At 45.7% G+C, this 18,132-nt stretch overlaps 1 protein-coding gene across 3 annotated transcripts; it reads left to right on the top strand.

The window, feature by feature from the left end:
- The first annotated feature begins 2,969 nt into the window (after positions 1 to 2,969).
- Positions 2,970 to 17,642, top strand: LOC119957167 (afadin- and alpha-actinin-binding protein-like). Of its 3 annotated transcripts, XM_038784952.1 has the most exons (14): positions 2,970 to 4,015; positions 4,575 to 4,616; positions 5,116 to 5,282; positions 6,873 to 7,088; positions 7,836 to 7,946; positions 9,144 to 9,279; positions 10,014 to 10,089; positions 11,442 to 11,616; positions 12,865 to 12,979; positions 14,090 to 14,226; positions 14,892 to 15,053; positions 15,195 to 15,312; positions 16,139 to 16,316; positions 16,926 to 17,642. In XM_038784952.1, the coding sequence occupies exons 2-14, from the start codon at positions 4,595 to 4,597 to the stop codon at positions 17,101 to 17,103; spliced, it is 1,791 nt and encodes a 596-aa protein (XP_038640880.1). In that variant the 5' UTR covers positions 2,970 to 4,015; positions 4,575 to 4,594; the 3' UTR covers positions 17,104 to 17,642. The 3 variants fall into 3 exon arrangements, with proteins under 3 accessions (XP_038640880.1, XP_038640879.1, XP_038640881.1); XM_038784951.1 differs by having other exon boundaries at positions 2,971 to 4,616; XM_038784953.1 differs by lacking the exon at positions 7,836 to 7,946 and having other exon boundaries at positions 2,972 to 4,616.
- Positions 17,643 to 18,132: the final 490 nt, after the last annotated feature.

The following is an 18,132-nucleotide window of genomic DNA, read 5'->3' as shown; positions in this document are numbered from 1 at the left end:
TCAAACCTTGTGGTGCTGCTTTACTTTAGGTTAAAGTATTAAACAGAGGCTCCGCTCTGTCAGGCCCCTCAGATGGCTGTGGAAGTTCCCACAGTTACTATTCGAGAAGCGTTCTCCCCAGCGTCCTGGCCAATATTGATCCGTCAAACAAACAGATTTTCAGGTCACTACCACATTGCTGTTTGGTGGGAACGTGCTGTGCACACAGTGGCTGTCATGTATCCGGTATTACAACAGTGACCCACACTTTGAACAAGTACCTCATTGGCTGTAATGTGCTTGGGGACATCATGAAAGGCGTTATATAAATGTAGGATTCCCTTTGGTAACGCTGTCTACTGAACACGAGGGTTGCACAAAGCATCACAGGCCAGGGCTCATGTCTACTCAGAATGCGGTCAATACTGTAGGAAAACTCCAATTGTCTTTGTGCACTTAAACTAGGGAATGTGGAATGAATAACCGCCATTATTTATAAAGTACCTTTTACATAGTTAAACAGTCCACAGTGCTTCACAGAAGCACTCATCAGCACCCATAAGGCGATATCGTGTTGGAACAGATGACCAAATGATTGCTCCCGAAATGCTGGAAAACCTTCACTCTGCTTCTCTACGCAGATTCTGCCGAGCTTCTGCAGAATCTCTACAATGCAAAAGGAGGCCATTTGGCCTATGCACCAACCCTCCGAAAGAGCACTCTACCTGGGTCAACTCCACCACCCCATCCCTCTCACCCGCACATTGATCATGTGCCAATCCACCTAAGCTGCATATCTTTGAACTGCGGGAGGAAACCCACGCAGACACGGGGAGAACGTGTAAACTCCACACAGTTAACCGAGGCCGGATTCGAACTCGGGGTCCCTGATGCTGTGAGGCAGCAGTGCTAACCACTGTGCCACCCTCATTTCTCGTGTAAAATCTCGTTTTCCCCTCTCACCACAACACAGTCCCACACCAACTTACAGAGCTTTCCTGAAACCACAGAAAAACATTCTCCCAACATCTTCAAATTTCCTCCTAGAGCAGCTTCATAGTTAAAATCTTTATGACTAAACGAGTCACCCTGACTCGAAAAGTTAGCTCCCTCCGCTCTCCACAGAGGCTGTCAGACCTGCTGAGATCGCCCAGTATTTTCTGTTTCAGATTCCAGCATCCGCAGCAATTTACTTCGCAAACTTTGTTACTCGCATATCGACAAGTAAATTATGAGATTTGTCAGAATGATCAATTTTTTTTTTCTGGGTGTTTTCAGAATTTTCCGTTTTTGTTTCAGATTTCCAGCGTCCACAGTGTTCTGCTTTTCGATTTCTCGGAGAAGTAGGTTTTAAAGAATGTCTCAAAGGAGGTAGACTGGTGGAGGAGAGTTTTTTAGAGAGGGAATTCCAGAGCTGGAAGCCCAGACAGCTTAAGGCACGGCCGTCAATGGTGGAACGATTTAAATCTCGGATGTGCAAGATGCCAGAATCAGAAGTATGCGGAGATGTCAGAGTTCTTATCCGCAAGTTCCTCTCCAGCCAGCTGGATGTGAACACACAAGCCCTGAAGATGGGCATTGACCTGGTTCCAGCAGCCTAGCTGTAAAACCTGCTGAGATTCAGATCCTGGGATTATACATAAGGGTCAGCCCGAAGTACTGCAGCCCCAGTGTTCAATTCTGAGTACTGAACCTCGCGAAGGACATATTGGCCCAGGAGGAGTCCAAAGGTGTGCAGGTTAGGGGAATTGGCCATGCTAAATTGCTGCTTTATGCCCAAAGATGTGAGGGTTAGGTAGGGATTGCAGGGGCGGGCAGGGGGGAGAAACCGAGGTGGGGTGTTCTTTCGGTGGGTAGGTGCATACTTGATGGGCTGAATGGCCTCCTTTTGCACTGTGAGGATTCTCTGGAGGGGTGTAGCACAGTTACTGGAATTATGCCAGAGGTAAAAGGTTTACATTGAGGCCATGTTTCATAGACTCCCTTGTAGTGCAGAAGGGGGCCATTCAATAATAATCTTTATTATTGTCACAAGTAGGCTTACATTAACACTGCAATGAAGTTACTGTGAAAATCCCCTTAGTTGCCACATGAAAATGAAATGAAAATCGCTTATTGTCACGAGTAGGCTTCAAATGAAGTTACTGTGAAAAGCCCCTAGTCGCCACATTCCGGCGCCTGTTCGGGGAGGCTGTTACGGGAATCGAACCGTGCTGCTGGCCTGCCTTGGTCTGCTTTCAAAGCCAGCGATTTAGCCCTGTGCTAAACAGCCCCTATAACAGCCCATTCCGGAGTCTGTTCGGGTACACAGAGGGAGAATTTAGAATGTCCAATTCACCTAACAGCACGTCTTTCGGGACTTGTGGGAGGAAACCGGAGCGCCCGGAGGAAACCCACGCAGACACAGGGAGAATGTGCAGACTCCGCACAGACAGTGACCCAAGGCTGGGACCCTGGTGCTGTGAGGCAGTAGTACTAAGCACTAACCACCCATAAATTGCCTAGATTAACCTTGGATTGTGTATAGAAGATTAGTGGGTGGATGTAATGAAGGTGTTTAAGATTCATTAAGAAGCTGACAGGGATGAGTGAGTTCTGAACAAAGGGGAATGAGGGTGAATTAAAGTCAGATTAACAGAAGGGAAGAAAAAAATGAATTGAGTGTGGGGGGGAGGGTACTCCACTTCTTACTCAATGCTGCACTGGCTGCTGAGCTGTTTTGGGATGCATTAAAAGGTGCTGACAGGTGTAACTCTGCTGTCTCTGTGCTAATTGGACCTCCTGCCACAAGGGGCAGCATTGAGCGGCGTGTCAAAGCAGAAGACGGGAGAACTACAACTCCCAGGATGCACTTTGAGGCGTGCGCGTGCGTACTGCTCCGATTGGTCAGCTGGTTCCTCAGGGCGGCTGCGGATTGGCGGGGTGGTAAAGGGCGCGGTCCAATGGGTGTCGCCGGTGGGGCGGGGTGGTTGTTATGGAGGGGGATTTAAATGGGGAATGGGTGTCTGTGTGGGCTTGGGGACACTGGGTGGTGAGTCTCCGGAGAGAGGTCCCAGAGCCGGTTAGAGGTCCCTCCTTCCCAGCAGGCCCTCTCCCTGAGTCAGCATGACCGCACCCTGTAGAAGGGAGGCTGTTTGGCCCATCGAGTCTATGCTGACCCTCCCAATGAGCGCCCTGCCCACTCCCCTGCCCTAACCTTGTGCATTGATCATGGCCCATCCACCTAACCTGCACAACTTTTGGGTTGTGTGGGGGTGAGACTCACACAGAGAATTTGCAAACTCCACACAGACAGTGAGTGACCTGGGGCTGGGATTGAACCTGGGCCCTTGGTGCTGTGAGGCAGCAGTGCTAGCCACTGTGCCCAGTTTTGGCTGACACACAAGACGGATGTGGTCAGGTTAATGATTCACAGGCTACTCCTAACCTAAGGATATTGCCAGAGCTGAAGCATTCCCAGGGTTAGGAAGGATTGTATAGGCTGGTTAATTGCAAGGGGTCACAGGTACAAGTTGAGAGGGAATATTTTTCATGCAGAAGGTGGTGGGTGCCTGGAACATGTTTTTAATGGAGGTGGTGAAGGCAGGCATGATAATGTTGAAGATGTATCTTAATAGACACATAAATGGTTGGGGAATGGAGTGATACAGATTTCTTGTACAATGAGTAGTCGGTCTAAATAAGGAATGTGGATGAGTGCAGGTTTGGTGGGCCAAATGGCCTCTTCTAAAATATGCAATGTTCTTTGGTTTGGAACAAAAGCTGAGTGTAGATTTATTTGAAGAGTCATATGAATTTGAAATGTTAACTCTGTTTTTCTCTCCAGGGATGCTGCCAGACTTGCTTAGTTTCTCCTGCATTTTAGTTTCTCCTGCATTTTCTGTTATTTATCTGACATGACTGACATTGAGGGGATAGGAAGGATTTTTCTTTTGGGAGAAGATAATATCTCTTTTTAAATAATTGGTGGAAAAATTCTAGGGGAGTTGAGGAATGTTTTCTAATCACCCAGGTCTGGAATGCAATGTCTGAAAAGGTGATAAAGGCACAAAGCCTCCTATTTTAAAAAACAAAACAAAAAACACTGATATGTATCTGAGGTGCTTCAAATGCATTTGTACTTCTGTTACCAGGTTTTAATGCAGAACACTGATCAATGCTGGCTCAATATTTTTCATGGGAGGTAGCAGAGTGACCCAGCACATGTAGCAGTAATGAGGTAGAAAGCTGCAGGAAGCTAAAGGTTTAGGTGCTAATGTTGGTGTGATTATTGTTTTGCTCCCCAGGGCTGTGGTGGGAAGTTTGAGACTATATATACCTCCTGACACCTAGGCAATCACTACTGTTGCGTCTGCTCCTGTCCATATCTTTTAATGTGGTGTTCCAATTTCCCTTTGTGAATGGTGGGTGGGGGCAGCTCCACACTATCCTGCCATACCAGAGTTTGAGAGTGGTATGAGAGAGATGGTAGAATTTGTGAAGATGTTATTTTTTTATTAAACTTCCTCAAACACCATCTTGTCTCCTTTGCTTATCTTCCTCCAGCCCTCACCATAATAATTGTGTAATAATTTATATTTTCTTTGTGTTGAAAGTTGGATTCCCAATTGGAGAGATGGCTGACTGGAGGACGCCAGGTGAGCTTCTGTCCAATCCATAGTGTGTAAAAAGAAAAACTTTCATTTTATAAAGTGTCTCCCATGACCACAGGATGTCCCAAAAGTGCTGTACAATAATGTAGGAAACACCGTGGCCAATTGGCACATGGCAAGGTCCCACAAATGATTGTTGATCTGCCAGTCATTCTTGAGCTTCTGTTCTTAAAGCAGCAGTGGCCCCAGCAACATTCCCCTGATCGATAGATAAAGATAGGGCAGCAAGATCTGTCCCAAGCATAACTACCAGGGCTTCAGAATGAAGGATTGAATATTGCATCCTGTCTTGGCTGATTACCGGCTGGTTAACTTGTGCATCACCAAACCTGCAGTCCTGGCTCCTTGCTTTGCTTCAGTATTATTGTAACTTCAGTCAAGAAATATGCCTGGGCCCTCTGGGGAAGATAGCTGATGCTGCTCTGCCCTCTTGCTTGAGGAACGTTGCCCTAACTGACCGCCTTTGAAATCAATTTCTCCACAGATACGAGTTTCATTGTGCGGTGTGTTTCTCCGTCTGCTTCACTGTTCTCCCCTGCCAACACCATAACTCTGCACTGCTCCCCAGTGCTATCACTCCCCATCCTTTTCAACCCAGATGTTTTCTGCTGGGGCGACAATGCCGAGGAGTGCATATCGTACCTAAACAAGGTAGGCTAAAGTGAATCGCTGCTTTAGTATTGACCAAATCTGTAAATTCAGGTGTTGCGGTCTCTGGACTCGTGTGGCATTGCTGTTTATAGTCAAAGAAGCTACTAGTCTGATCCTGGATCCCACAGACTCTAAGCAAACCACTCAGAACATTCCACCCAGCAATTAAATACATTCCTGTCTTTCAATCCCCCCACCCCCCTCAATTTGACATTTCCAGTTTTGCACAGAATGTCAAGTGGAATCTCTGTTAAGAATCTGTTGGTGCTGTTCAAGTAGTGACATCTGATCCAAAAACAGTAAAGTCAAAGTCACCCAGACTCAAAACGTTCGCTCCCTTTTCTCTCCACAGCTGCTGTTAGACTTGCTGAGATTGTACAGCATTTTCTGTTTTTGTTCCCTATTCCTGCCTCTGCAGTAATTTGCTTTAATCTTTGTGAAATCTGATCAGTTGGTTGCGGTTCATACTTCGTTTATTGCATCAGTTCCCCTTTGATAACTTCATTGGCACCTGGAATGATTAAAATTGAACATGTGCTCCTCACCAGGGAATTTGAGAAGGTTCCCAGATCCGTCCAATTGAAAGTATCTTTTTTTTTAAAAATAAACTTGGAGTACCCAGTTATTTTTTTTCCCAATTAAGGAGCAATTTTGCATGTCCAATCCACCTAACCTGCCCATTTCTTTGGTTGTGGCGGTGAAACCCACACAGCCAGTGACCTGGGGCTGGGTAGGCAGCAGTGCTAAACAAATGAAAGCATCTAAAGAGTAGCGAGATAAGTCGCTTGCAGTTTTTGTGCACTACATCGTGCTGCCCACTCTGTCATCAAGAACCTCAGGAATTGTTTATCTCCACGTGGCACTTGCAATGTAGGGAGTGCAATACAGTTAACAGAAGTTCCATAAAAACTGGAACAGTATGCTCATTTATCCTGGGGTGGGGGCAGGGAAGGAATAACAGTGCTGAAGCTGAGACTTGTAGCTCTTGTGCCATTCTGACTTTCCCCTTGCGCTCTTTCCTGTTTCAATGCCTTCCTATTCACCCTGCTAATCCAGACCAGCTGCTACTCCCAATGCTAAAGGGTAAGAGTCCGAGTTTTCAGCTCGCGGTTCATTCTCACAAGCAGCCGTTGAGTGCACTATCTCCCTACTCCATGTTAACATGTGGGCTATCCCAACGCAGCATTTATACTTGATGCTAAAAAGTAACCTCTCTGCCATTACTGTGCTCATGCACTGCCTCGAGTGTGTACCAGCATGAGTCTTGAGTGTCTAATTTAATTTACAATGTCATAATGTTCTAACCTTTTTGTATGATCTGGAATGGAGCACTGGTTGGGCTCAATGGCCTGTTTCTGTGCTGTGCATTCCACTTCCTATTAGGAGCTCCATGGTTTAGGTCCAGGCTGTAAGCTTCAAGTGAGGCTACCTGGGTATGTTAATATTGGTTATTTGTACACCGTCTCCTTTCTGTTAACCGTCAGTCTGGCATGTTGTCAAAGAAGTGACTAAGTGGTCAAGGATTTTAACCATTCCTCAGTTTAAGGAGCTGATAATCAAATAGGGTTGACTCTTTATCAAATGTTCCAGGAGCTGAACGCATTGGGACTCCCTCCATTGTTTGACGGTGATAGTTTTGAGGAGAAGCCAGCTTCGAGCTGTAACGTGGTAACTCTAATAAACTGCGTGTACAGCCTGCTGCAGCTCCATTGGAAGAATGTGGCTAAAGTGAGTGGGCTAGAAAGGGAGCGATTAAAATCCTTCAACGAGCAGGATGGTTTGAAAAGCAGCCAGTTAAAACTACAGGTGAGTTATCCTGAACCTGAGACCTGTAGTAAAAGTAAACATTTTTGGCAAATTTAACGCTTATTAAATGAGGATGTTGCTGGGTAATTGTAATCGGGATATGACCGTTTCTACCCTTTCCGAGCAACCGGAAAGGGGTCTGGGGTGCATCAGTTCTGCTGTGCTCCTCTATCCAAGTGGAGATGGGTTTTAGTTTTTGTGTTATGGGGGATCTAGCTGAACCGTATCTCTCTCCCCTCTTTTTTTTACTTTTTATTGAGTGGGCCATTTTTACAGAGGACTCCCAAGGTGGCAGAAGTTTTCTTTAGAACAGGAATCTGGCCCATTAATTTATTGAAGGGTGCTGCGTCAGGCACATGTTGCCTCTAGTCCCCGCGGATATGACATGCAGGTTCCACATGCAAGAGGATGTTTCACAGACAGGCAGATTAATGAAGAAGGTTGGAGGAAAGAGTAAGTTAATGCATGACATTAAAGAAAGAAGAAAGGGTATAATATTTTGATCACATTTGAGCAGATGGAGGGGGGGAACAGCCAATTATCGACAGAAAACGTAGAGGGAAGCAGCACATGAGAAAATAGTTGATGAATAACGGTGGGGGCAGACTGGGGTGTGGGGTGGGACTGAGGTGGGGATCCATGGCAACCAATCTTCTGGCTAGATGAAGAGCTCCTGCAATGGGAAGGAAGATTCAATCACTCTGACCAGTAGGCTTACAGTTGCACTAGAATGTGCTTTCCACATAGGAAGAGGTAACGGCGTTGGAGCAAGAGATTGCTGCTTCACAAACAAAAGAACAGCAAAGGCAGAATAGCATCCGGAGTTTGAATAATCAGCTAAAGAACCACATGGAGGAGGTAAGATTTACTGTCAGGGTGTTAATTGTGACCTTTGATCTAACCCATTCTCTCTAGTCCCTAACTCCTGCTGCCCAGAGTTCAGTGAAGGTGGAATTTTTGATGGTTTACTTGTTGGCAGGAGTGCAGAGTAACCAATGTTGAAATGGAGTGTGGCTGGGAGAGATTACCAGTATGTAGTTGCTGTGCTGGAATGATTGACATTATACTGTCTCCAGAAACCACCTTCATACAAAGTTGCTGAATAACAATACACCACACAACAGCAGCAAGGCTTGGGTCCATGCTGATAGCTGGCCTTACATAGTGAGGACAGAGAGAGCACGAAGGCTGTATGGATGCTACAGTGCCATATAACCAGACATTAGGACCACTGACAAAAGCTTAGTCTAAGAAGCCGGTTTTAGGAGGTTCTTAAAGGAATGAAGTGGAGGGGATTAGGCAGTGACCATCTCCAACAACAGAGAATCTAACCATCTTGGCATTCCCCTGGGGGTGACCATTGACCAGAAACTGAACTGGACTAGCTATATGAATACTGTGGCTACAAGGGCGGGTCAGAGGCTGGAAACCTTGGGGCAAGTAATTCGCCTCCTGAGTCCACAAAGCCTGTCCAACAAAGCACAAGTCAGGAGTGTGATGGAGAACACTCCTCTTGCGTGGATGCCTCCAACAACCTCTTGCGTAGATGCCTCCAATAACACTCGAAGCTCAACACCATCCAGGAAAAAGCAGCCTGCTTGATTGGCTCCCCTTCCACCGACATTCACTCCCTCCACCTCTGATGCACGGTGGCAGCCATGTGTACCATCTACAAGATGCACTCAACAAGGCTCACACAACCTCTCCCATCTAGAAGGACAAGGGCAGCAGATACCCGGGAACCACACCACCTGGAGGTTCTCCTCCAAATCATTCACCACCCTGACTTGGAAATATATTCTTCACTGTCACTGGGTCAAAATCCTGGAACTCCCTCCCTAACAGCACGGTGGGTGTACCTGCACCTGATGGCCTGCAGCGATTCAAGAAGACAACTCGCCACCACCTTCTCGAGGGTAATGAGGAATGGGCAACAAATGCTGGGCCTCATCACTTTAATCAAAAACAAAATTGGGGAGGGCATTTGGAACTTGGGGCCCTGGCACCACCAGAAGTGGTATTGTGTGTTACTGACTGCTGCCATCTCTCATCCAGGTGGTGAAGTTACAGAGTATCATAGCAAGTCGGGCAGCTCAGTATCTCCATGAGCTGAAGAGGAAGGAACAGGAACTGAATAAACTGAAGGAGAAGATTCATCACCACCTGACTGACAAAAAGGACAAAAGAATTGGTAACTATTTGACTATTTATTGGGGTTGGGGGGGTGGGGGGTGGGGGGGGGGGGGGGGGGGGGAGAATTCCAATCGAGGGTGCGTGCTCACACAGGCCCTGCTTATCCTGAGCCTGCATGATGTGCATCACATGCCATTGCTGTGAGCATCAATTGAAGGCAAGTCATGGGACACCAACCAACTAATTTTGGATTTGGTTTTGAATTTCTTTTGAGCATGCTGGAAATCGGAAGTAAAATCAGTAAATGCTGGGAACAATCAGCAGGCCAGGAAGAGAGCGAGGGAAGGAATCTGGGTCGATTTCAGTTTTTTGTAGAAGTTTTAGCCCTGTACGTCAGCCATTCTAAAGGGCTTTGTGCCATCACCTCAATATGGAGACGCTGTTTATTATGCATGTTGGATACTGTTTTGATTTTGCCATCCACCAATTATTATGGGGATACCATATTGGGCCAAGAAACCTGCTATAGGCAGTGGAACTGTACTCCTGAGGAGGAACCAAACCTGGACAGCAACACCAGAACAAGGACAGAGTGGGAAGCTTGTCTAAAACCGTGTCTGAGGACTGAGAAGGAGATACATGTGTAACAAATAATCAGGAAAGAGCAACAGGGGATGAAAGAGGCAGGGTTTCTATAGGGCGTCGGTGAGAGACCTGCCAATTGACAACACTTTTATATTAAATAAATAAATAAATGTGATCTATTAAATCTTCCTTACTCCGTTTTTACAGCTTTAGATATCCTGAACCCCATCGGACGATCTGATGGAAAACGCTCCTTCTGGAGAACCAGCAAGTCTGAATTGAGGTAGGATTATCTGACTCGTGCTCTTGTCAAATCGAAAGCACTATTAAATCCTGCATTCTGAACTGCACACCTTGAGTAATTGGCAGTGATTTCCATGCCATGTTGTGAGGCAGTCTCTGCATGAGTAGATTGTTAGCATTTCGGAGTGGAGCCATGGGATAGAAAAGAGAGTTTGAATTGTTAAGGACTCTATTTATTCAGATTCAGGAGACTAAATACTTTATGTTTATGAATTTACAATGGGGATTGGTGGATTTGAAGCTGGGGCAGGTTAATTTCTTGTCATGTTGATGAACGTGTAGAGCGGACTGCTCGGGAGGTAACGTAGGTGGTTCGAGTCATTCTGTTTCTGGGGGAGCCAGATACATCATTTCAAAGCAGCCAGAATATGAGTTACTGGTCACATTTCAACTCTGTCCTGCCACATGTGAAGTGATGATCCTTGTGTGCCAGGAATCTTGACAGCATTTAAATAAAATGGCATACTTTGCATATTCTTTCCTAACATGTTTTGCAATGTTCTAAGAGAGTGGACAGCTGGCCAATATTTCTGCCAATGCCTTCTTCCTTGCTCTGAGGCCTGAGCGTCAGGTTCAGCTTTCAATCTTTCAATTCAGCTTTCAATCCCCCATCTTCGCCCAGAAGGCTTGGCGTTTGGTGTAACTCCCACCTGGACCTGAACTGAACAGTGTTTAAACCATTTTCCTCTTGCTCTAAGCTACACACCCCCTCCAGATACCATACTCCATGAGGGCATTGGTAACCATGGACTTTCATTATATTGGTCCATGATTATGCTTGTCTTCTGCAGTACAGCTGACCAGGAAACTCTCCCACTCTGATCACCTGCCATCAGGCTTGTTGGGAGGATTTACAGGCTGGTAACCCACTTGTCTGAACAAGTTATGAAAACCTTCCGTGGCCATCAAGTCCTGAAGTAATGACTTGAACCTGGAGCCCAGAGTTAGGGAGGCTACCCACAGACCACAAGACCTCCCTGAGCTACAGTACTCCCCTCCTATATAAACTGCATTGTGTGGTAGAGTCATATTGGCTGTTCTTCCTTTGAATCTAGAAGCTGTGTCGAATATGTTGCCTGCTTACACTTGGAGTCATCTTTTGCTTTAATGATTGGTATTTATGTTCTGTGAGAGTTGAATGTATTTCTTGCTGCAGAGTTTCTAACCTGAACTAGAAGGCTAAAACATAAGGGTGTGATTCTAACTTTGACCTGGTTAATGATGGCATGACTGATGACGATGGCAGGATAGGCTAATAAAGTCTCTTCTCTGGATGGCTTGAGGCCCAATGTTTGCTTTTTTTCAATGCACCGTGTCTACTCTGTGCTGCAGGAGGGAAGAGGAAATGTACAAAGTGCTTGTCGTGAAGTATGAGGCTCAAATTCAGGAGCTGGTGTCGGATAATGCGGAGCTGACGAGGGTTTTGAACCAAATGAAGAGTGAGATGAGTGAATTTCTCAGTCCACACCCCAAACTGGGCAGAGCCAAATCTTGTCAGACACTTGCAGTAAGTATGAGCAATTAATCATCATTTGATTATATAGTCTTGTGCTGTTATCCTGAGTCCAAAGTGGGTCTCCAGCATTCTCACACTGCAACCTCCCCCTGCACCATACAGCTGGCCAGATGTTCACTGTCCTAATTGGTTGGATTGTTAATGGTTGGACTGAAAGTAGCCTCTTGTGCTGCTGTGGAAATGGGAATCTCAGATTCACACTTTAATGCAGGACTAAGAGAGTGCTGCACTGTCATAGGAGTTGCCTTCTTGAGATATTCCCGTACCGACCTCCCCAAACAGGCGCCGGAATGTGACGACTAGGGGCTTTCTGTAACTTCATTGAAGCCTACTCGTGATAAGCAATTTTCATTTCATATTAAACGGAGGGCATGGTGGTCAGCTCGGGTGAATGTAGGGAATTGTAGGGCACTATATTTTGAAGAGCTGGTTTTTCCCGGCCAATGTTCTTTAACCAGCAACACCTAAATGTGAATTTACCATTGATCACCTTGTGGGGAAATTGGCGGCTACGTAGCTATAGCGATTCAACCCTCAAATAGTTAATTGTCTGACGTGCATTGGGTGTGCTGCAGGTGGACACTGAATTCAAACAAAATAGTGAAGAGATGCTGAAGAAAAAACAAAATACTGGCACTAAGCAGTCAGGAAGGAAAATGGAGTTAATATCTCAGGTTGTCACCTTTCATCTGAACAGTTCTAATGCAAGATTGATCAGTGTTCATTCTCTTTTTCTCCTCTCTCGAGTACCTCAGTTCTAAAAAGCCTACAAGTATTGGTAGTCTTTGAAACGGATGAAGGTTGTTTGCACCGTTGCTGGGATGTAGATTCTGTTTTGTCTACTCGCAAGAGCTCTACTCACTCAGCGCGTCAACTCCCTTGCACACAGCCCCCGTCAACTCCCTTGCACACAGCCCCCGTTGCGTCAACTCCCTTGCATACAGCCCCCGTTGCGTCAACTCCCTTGCCTACAGCCCCGTGTTCTCACACTAGCAGTCAGTTTTTTTTGTTTGCAATGATTTGCTCCAGTTGGAGGCAGCTGGAGAGAGGCTGAATGAAAGAGACGGGCCTGACCAGGTAGACTAGTGACCTTGCCATACCCCACACAACCACATGGTAAAGAAATTTGTACACCTGGCTTTTGCATCAGGTGGTGAGTGGTTCGAAGTCAATGTCGTTATAACTGGCTTAACAAACATTCTAAAAGTGCTAAAATCCTGTGCTGACATTTTGAAATAGGAGGAAGTAACCATCATCGATGATTCCCTAGATACATCCAGAGGGAATCTGACGGAGTGTGTTGAAAAGCAGTGGAACTCCTTAAAGGATTACATGGCAAAACTAGCAGTTACAGGTGAAGTAAATGACACCTATCTCATTGTGGCAGCTGCACTAGAAACTCTGATGTGCCAATTTGAAAAATAAAGTCCTTTTTAAGAATTAGTATTGTGTAACGGGTGCTAACGGCATTTTAAGCTCATGAACCAAGGTAATCTCAAAACGACTTTCCAAGTGTAGTGTGCGGCTCCATCCTCATTTATAAACCAGTGGACTGTGTTTGTAACTACTTCAGATTGTGCCCACTGGTTGGTGAGCAGTGCTGTCAGTGTCACTCTAACAAGAAGCTATGGGGGAAGGATGATGAATCCATCCTGGCCCACTCGTCCAAGAAAATTCCTATTGCCTCTGAACCATTCCCATATCACAGCAACCACTGGCTCCTTAAATGGTTCCAGGATTCTGCCCGACTACTGTACTCCACTTCAACACCTATCAGCCATTATGGCACAGAAAACCATTCGGCCCATTCTCCCTCTGTAGAGAAATCCATTCCATTCTATTCTCCAGCTCCTGACAGCAGTATTTCGAGTGTCTATCCGATTGGTCTGAGACGAAGCTCTTTGGCATCAGTAAGCTGGATAGCTAAGCTGAACCAGAGCATCCTTTGGCTGCTAAATTGGTGGGGGTGACTGCTTTATTACATCACCCACATCGCCTCAGGCCACAACAACATGGCTGACTCTTCCACTAGAGTGGCCACTTAATCGAATCAAACTTCTGCAGCTAGGCCCACTACCACCTTCTCCAGGGCAGCTTGGGATGGACAGTGAATGTTGGCTACCTGCTCTGCCAATCAGTATGATCATGGCTGATCATATTGTGGCCTCAATCCTGCCTGTCCTCCATCACCCTTAACTCCCTTGTAGATCAAAGATCTATTAACTCCGTCCTGAATATATTCAATGACCCACAGCCTCCGCTGCTCTCTGGGGAAGAGAGTTCCACCGACTAACGACCCTCAAAATTGCTCCTTTATCTCCGCCTTAAACAGGAGATGCTTATTTTCAAACCGTGCCCTCTTTTATGGCCCAATAATGAATAAACACAAATGATCAACGATGGTCTGTCTTTTGTGACCGAGTGTAACACTCAGGCCAAATAAATCCACTGTATTTCCCTCTAGCTATGAGGAAGTCTCCGGTGGTTCAGAAGGATGAGCACGTTGTCAGTATAACTGACCACGATAAGGAAATAGCCAAGTTGAAGCTGGAACTTGAAGAGAGTAAGAAAATTATGAGTGCGCAGCAGGAGCTTCTCGAGGTACGTGCTCCTGGGCAAAGCCATGGTTGACTACTTCAACGGAAACTTCTCCTTTTGTGTTTCTTTGCTTCACATCATGAGTGATTGTGTCACTGTAAACTGGTGGGTGTCTTTCTGTGCCATCCTTCTCCCTCCTTCCCTATTCATTCTCCCTCCTTCCCTATTCATTCTATGTTCTAGCAGGCAGCAATGTGTTTATTGTAAGTCGCCCTCTTCTGCCCCAGTTTTCATCCTCCATTGGCCATGGCTGATTCGAGTCTGAGATCCCGTAGGGCATTTAGCTCCCATGTCTAAAGTTCAAAGGGCAGCATTGGTTGTCATTTAGACTTCTCTAAGTACTGGGTGCAGGGACACTCCTGTTCGCCTCTAGCACTAAGAACAAGATTGGTCTGCAGCCACATTTACCCTGTACAAAATGAAGGGAGACACTGGAGTGAGGGGCAAGAAGTGGCAAGTCTCTTGTGCACTTGCAGGGATTGGGCAAGATCTGATCTTGACCAGAGCATTAAATCCTGCAACATCTATTCTGAGATGAAATACCTCAGCAGAGTGCTTAGGCAGTCCTGATGTTTTGCAGTTTAATAGGTATCTCTAGAAGCCGTGGGTGCATAATGAAATAACGCAGTTTCTATCTTAGCTGCTGCCTTCTGCTTTTTCTATTCCAGGACCAGCTGGCTATTCAGAAAGAAGATCTTGGCTGCGGTTTTGATTTTCTGGAAGAGGGAGAATTGTTTTGTAAAGAGCGGCAACTGTTTGAGGAGCAGAAAAAGAACTTTGAGGCAGAGAGGCAAAATTTCACCGAGGCAGCAATTCGACTGGGTCAGGAGGTGAGTAGGAGGGGAGGGGGGGGGGGGGGGGGGGGGGGGCTGGACATTTAAAGGAACCTCGTGTTAATTAGGATTGTGGAGCCAGGAATCCCCTGAATGCCACCTGCTGCAAATTGCTTCTCTCTTGTCTTGTTGGTTTAGAGAAAATTGTTTGAGGAGGAGCGTGCACTACACCTGAAGGAACAGTTCTTGAACCTGACTCCATTTCGGGATCAGAAGGCAAAACCCAAGTGGAAACCGCGGACACCCTTTGCTCCCAGTAATTTTCTTCTATATTTCGCCGAATTGAGATTGCTGAGAAACCACTGGTTCACTATTATTTGGGAGTTTTTACTGTGTTTTCTAACTACCTTCTTAAAGGGTGATGTCTCTTAAAGGGGCCATTCCTTTCTATTATATCTCTTGTCAGTCTCCAACCCTCAGTGGCCCTGTTGCACCCTTTATATTGGTTCTGGGTTTGATATGACTAGTTGCTGGCCAACCTGTCACAGTTGCTGAGCAGGATTGGGTGTGGTTCCCTCCGAACAGTAACATTGGAGGGAATGCTGTCTCGGGCTGCCACGGTTACACACAGATGAGCACTGCTGCCTCACAGTGCCAGGAACCTGGGTTTGATACCAGCCTTGGGTGACTGTCTGGGTGTGGCGTTTGCTCATTCTCCTCTGTGTGGGTTTCCCACCACAGTCCAAAGATGTGCAGGTTAGGTGGGTTTACAGGGATAGGGTGGGGAGTGGACTCGGTAGAGTGGAGACTTGATGGGCTGAATGGCCTCCTCCTGTAGGGATTCTATGGGATTGGCAATCAACTGGGCCTGCTGCTTTTGCCATCAATTCTTGGCCATTGAACAGTGCACGTTGGAGATAAAGTCTCTTTCACTAATCTAGGACTCTAACGGTTTAGGCACTTCTCCAACATCTCGAAGCATTTAACCCACTTTTATTTGAAGAAAGTTCCATATACGTCAGATGGGAAAGTGAGCAGGCCACTCTGAAACCAAACGTGGGTTAATCATCTCCTCTGGGAGATTTCTTATTTTATTGTTCCCCTGTAAGACTTTACTCTCTCAATTTGCTTTATTTCTCTAGACCAGGAAAACAGATCTCCGCGTCTAACCAATCGAAAGATGGGCGTGTTGTCCATGCATTCTCACTGTGCTCTGATGCACACTCCAAACCCACCGACTAAATGCACCAACCTCCGGAGACACTCTTTGCCTACAACCTGTGAATTGTATGAGGTGTTGGGGATTATTCCAGAACAGAGGTGAATTGCAGTGTTGTAAATTCTCTAACCTTGTCCAGAAGGGTCCTTTTTAAAATTGGACCTTGTGCTGAAGACTTTATCAAGTGCCAGTGGTGTGAGTTGGGAGGGGATGTGGTGGGGCTTGGTATGAAAATGAAGTACATACTCTGGTCTCTCTCAGTTCTGCCCCCCAACAATGAATTTGACATCTTTCATAAAGATGTTTGTTTTCTTTCTCTGCAGAAGTCATTTTTAATGTTTTAAAAATCCTCTCTCCTAAGAGAGTCACATTAATCTCTCCTCGCACCGTTAGATTGGTATGTTTGGGCACAGCTCCATTGTGTTAATCAGTTGGGAAGTGAACTTTGATGACTAATGTAATACTGCTGACTACACACCTGGGTTCTCCAGTACAGCACCTGCATTTATCATTCAAGCCAACCCCAAACTCTTTCTTAGTCTGGCAGGTGGCTGGGATAGGGGAAGAAACTTTTTAATAACTTTCGGTGTATATCTGGAGATGGGGGTGAGTGGGACGGGGGGGGGGGGATGATATGTTAGCAAGGGTGACTGGTACATTGGGTGTTTGCTGGGTCTGTTATAGAATTCTGAGCCTGGTGTTTGTTCCAGCTTCAGGTCTGCCACCACTGTGCGACACAAAAGATGTTGCAGCGTAAGAGAGAGCCCTCCCCACCAGCAAGATTCAGCAACCCAAACCAGGAATGGCCCTAAGTGGATCCGTACACCTCTGTTTGTGAATGACTCCAGTGATTCTTTGTGCTATGGACACTTGTGCACGCCAATCTAATGGCCATGTTACACCCGTTGCACTTTGTGGAATGACCTGGACCTTTTTGATAATGAGTAATTTATTAGTTTATTCTGCACTCGCTCAGGAAATCATGTTTTTACAGCTGTAGATTAAGTAAATTGAAGGGAAAATTTAAACCTGGTTTGTTTCCTGTACACTGCTCTTGCCTCAATACTGAAATTGGGTGAGATTTTTGTTTGCTGTTGAAGCATATCATTTTCTTCAAATGTTATTGCTTTGCCACCCAGTTACATATTGCTGTTATGTTTTATAGAGAAGATACCCAGAGACTTGAATGTTACCTATTTAGGACCCAGAATAGAGCAATTGGAAAGGCTTGTAGCCACTTGTTCCAGCCCATTTGACAAATTGTCCTGTGTAATGGCACAAATGGGCTTTTTAAGTAAATTCCTGGGTGAATAGACATTGTGTAATGTATACTGAAGGAGATTTGCAGATGGTTGTATGTCTCTTGATGCTTGAGATTCCGTAGATGTTGACATGTATGAAATAAATAAACACTTTTCTGGAGTTCACTCTCGGAACTGTCTTTTTATTTGCTTATCTGTCTTTTTATTTGCTTATCAAGTGTGGGCAGAATCGGGGAGGAAATGCCACTCATACTAATGTGAGCAGGTAGTGGGTGATTTTTTTTATTCTTGAAGTTGAAATTTGGGATCATTGCTTTCGTTTAGGGAACTAAATAACCTGGAGTCGACCCAACTGAGTTTGATTGGTAGGGAGGGTTTGATTGGTAGGGAGGGTTTGATTGGTAGGGAGGGTTGAGTTTGCTGAATGGACCTGCTGCCTTTTCAGCACAAACACATATGGACATGTATACAGTTAACAATATAAAGCTTACACCACCAGCAGTTATTTCTTGGTCACCTTCTCTTCAATGTGACACTGGAGTAAAGCTTTAAAACCCTATCTATAATGTAGGGAGTGAATGCTAGGGAAATCTCTCTATTTGGAAATGCTGGGTGTGACTACACCAGATTTTGCCAACAAAATGCACCCCACCAA

Source organism: Scyliorhinus canicula, chromosome 25 (assembly GCF_902713615.1).
Source record: "Scyliorhinus canicula chromosome 25, sScyCan1.1, whole genome shotgun sequence".
NCBI lineage: Eukaryota > Metazoa > Chordata > Chondrichthyes > Carcharhiniformes > Scyliorhinidae > Scyliorhinus > Scyliorhinus canicula.
This window is presented reverse-complemented; position numbering and strand designations above follow the sequence as displayed.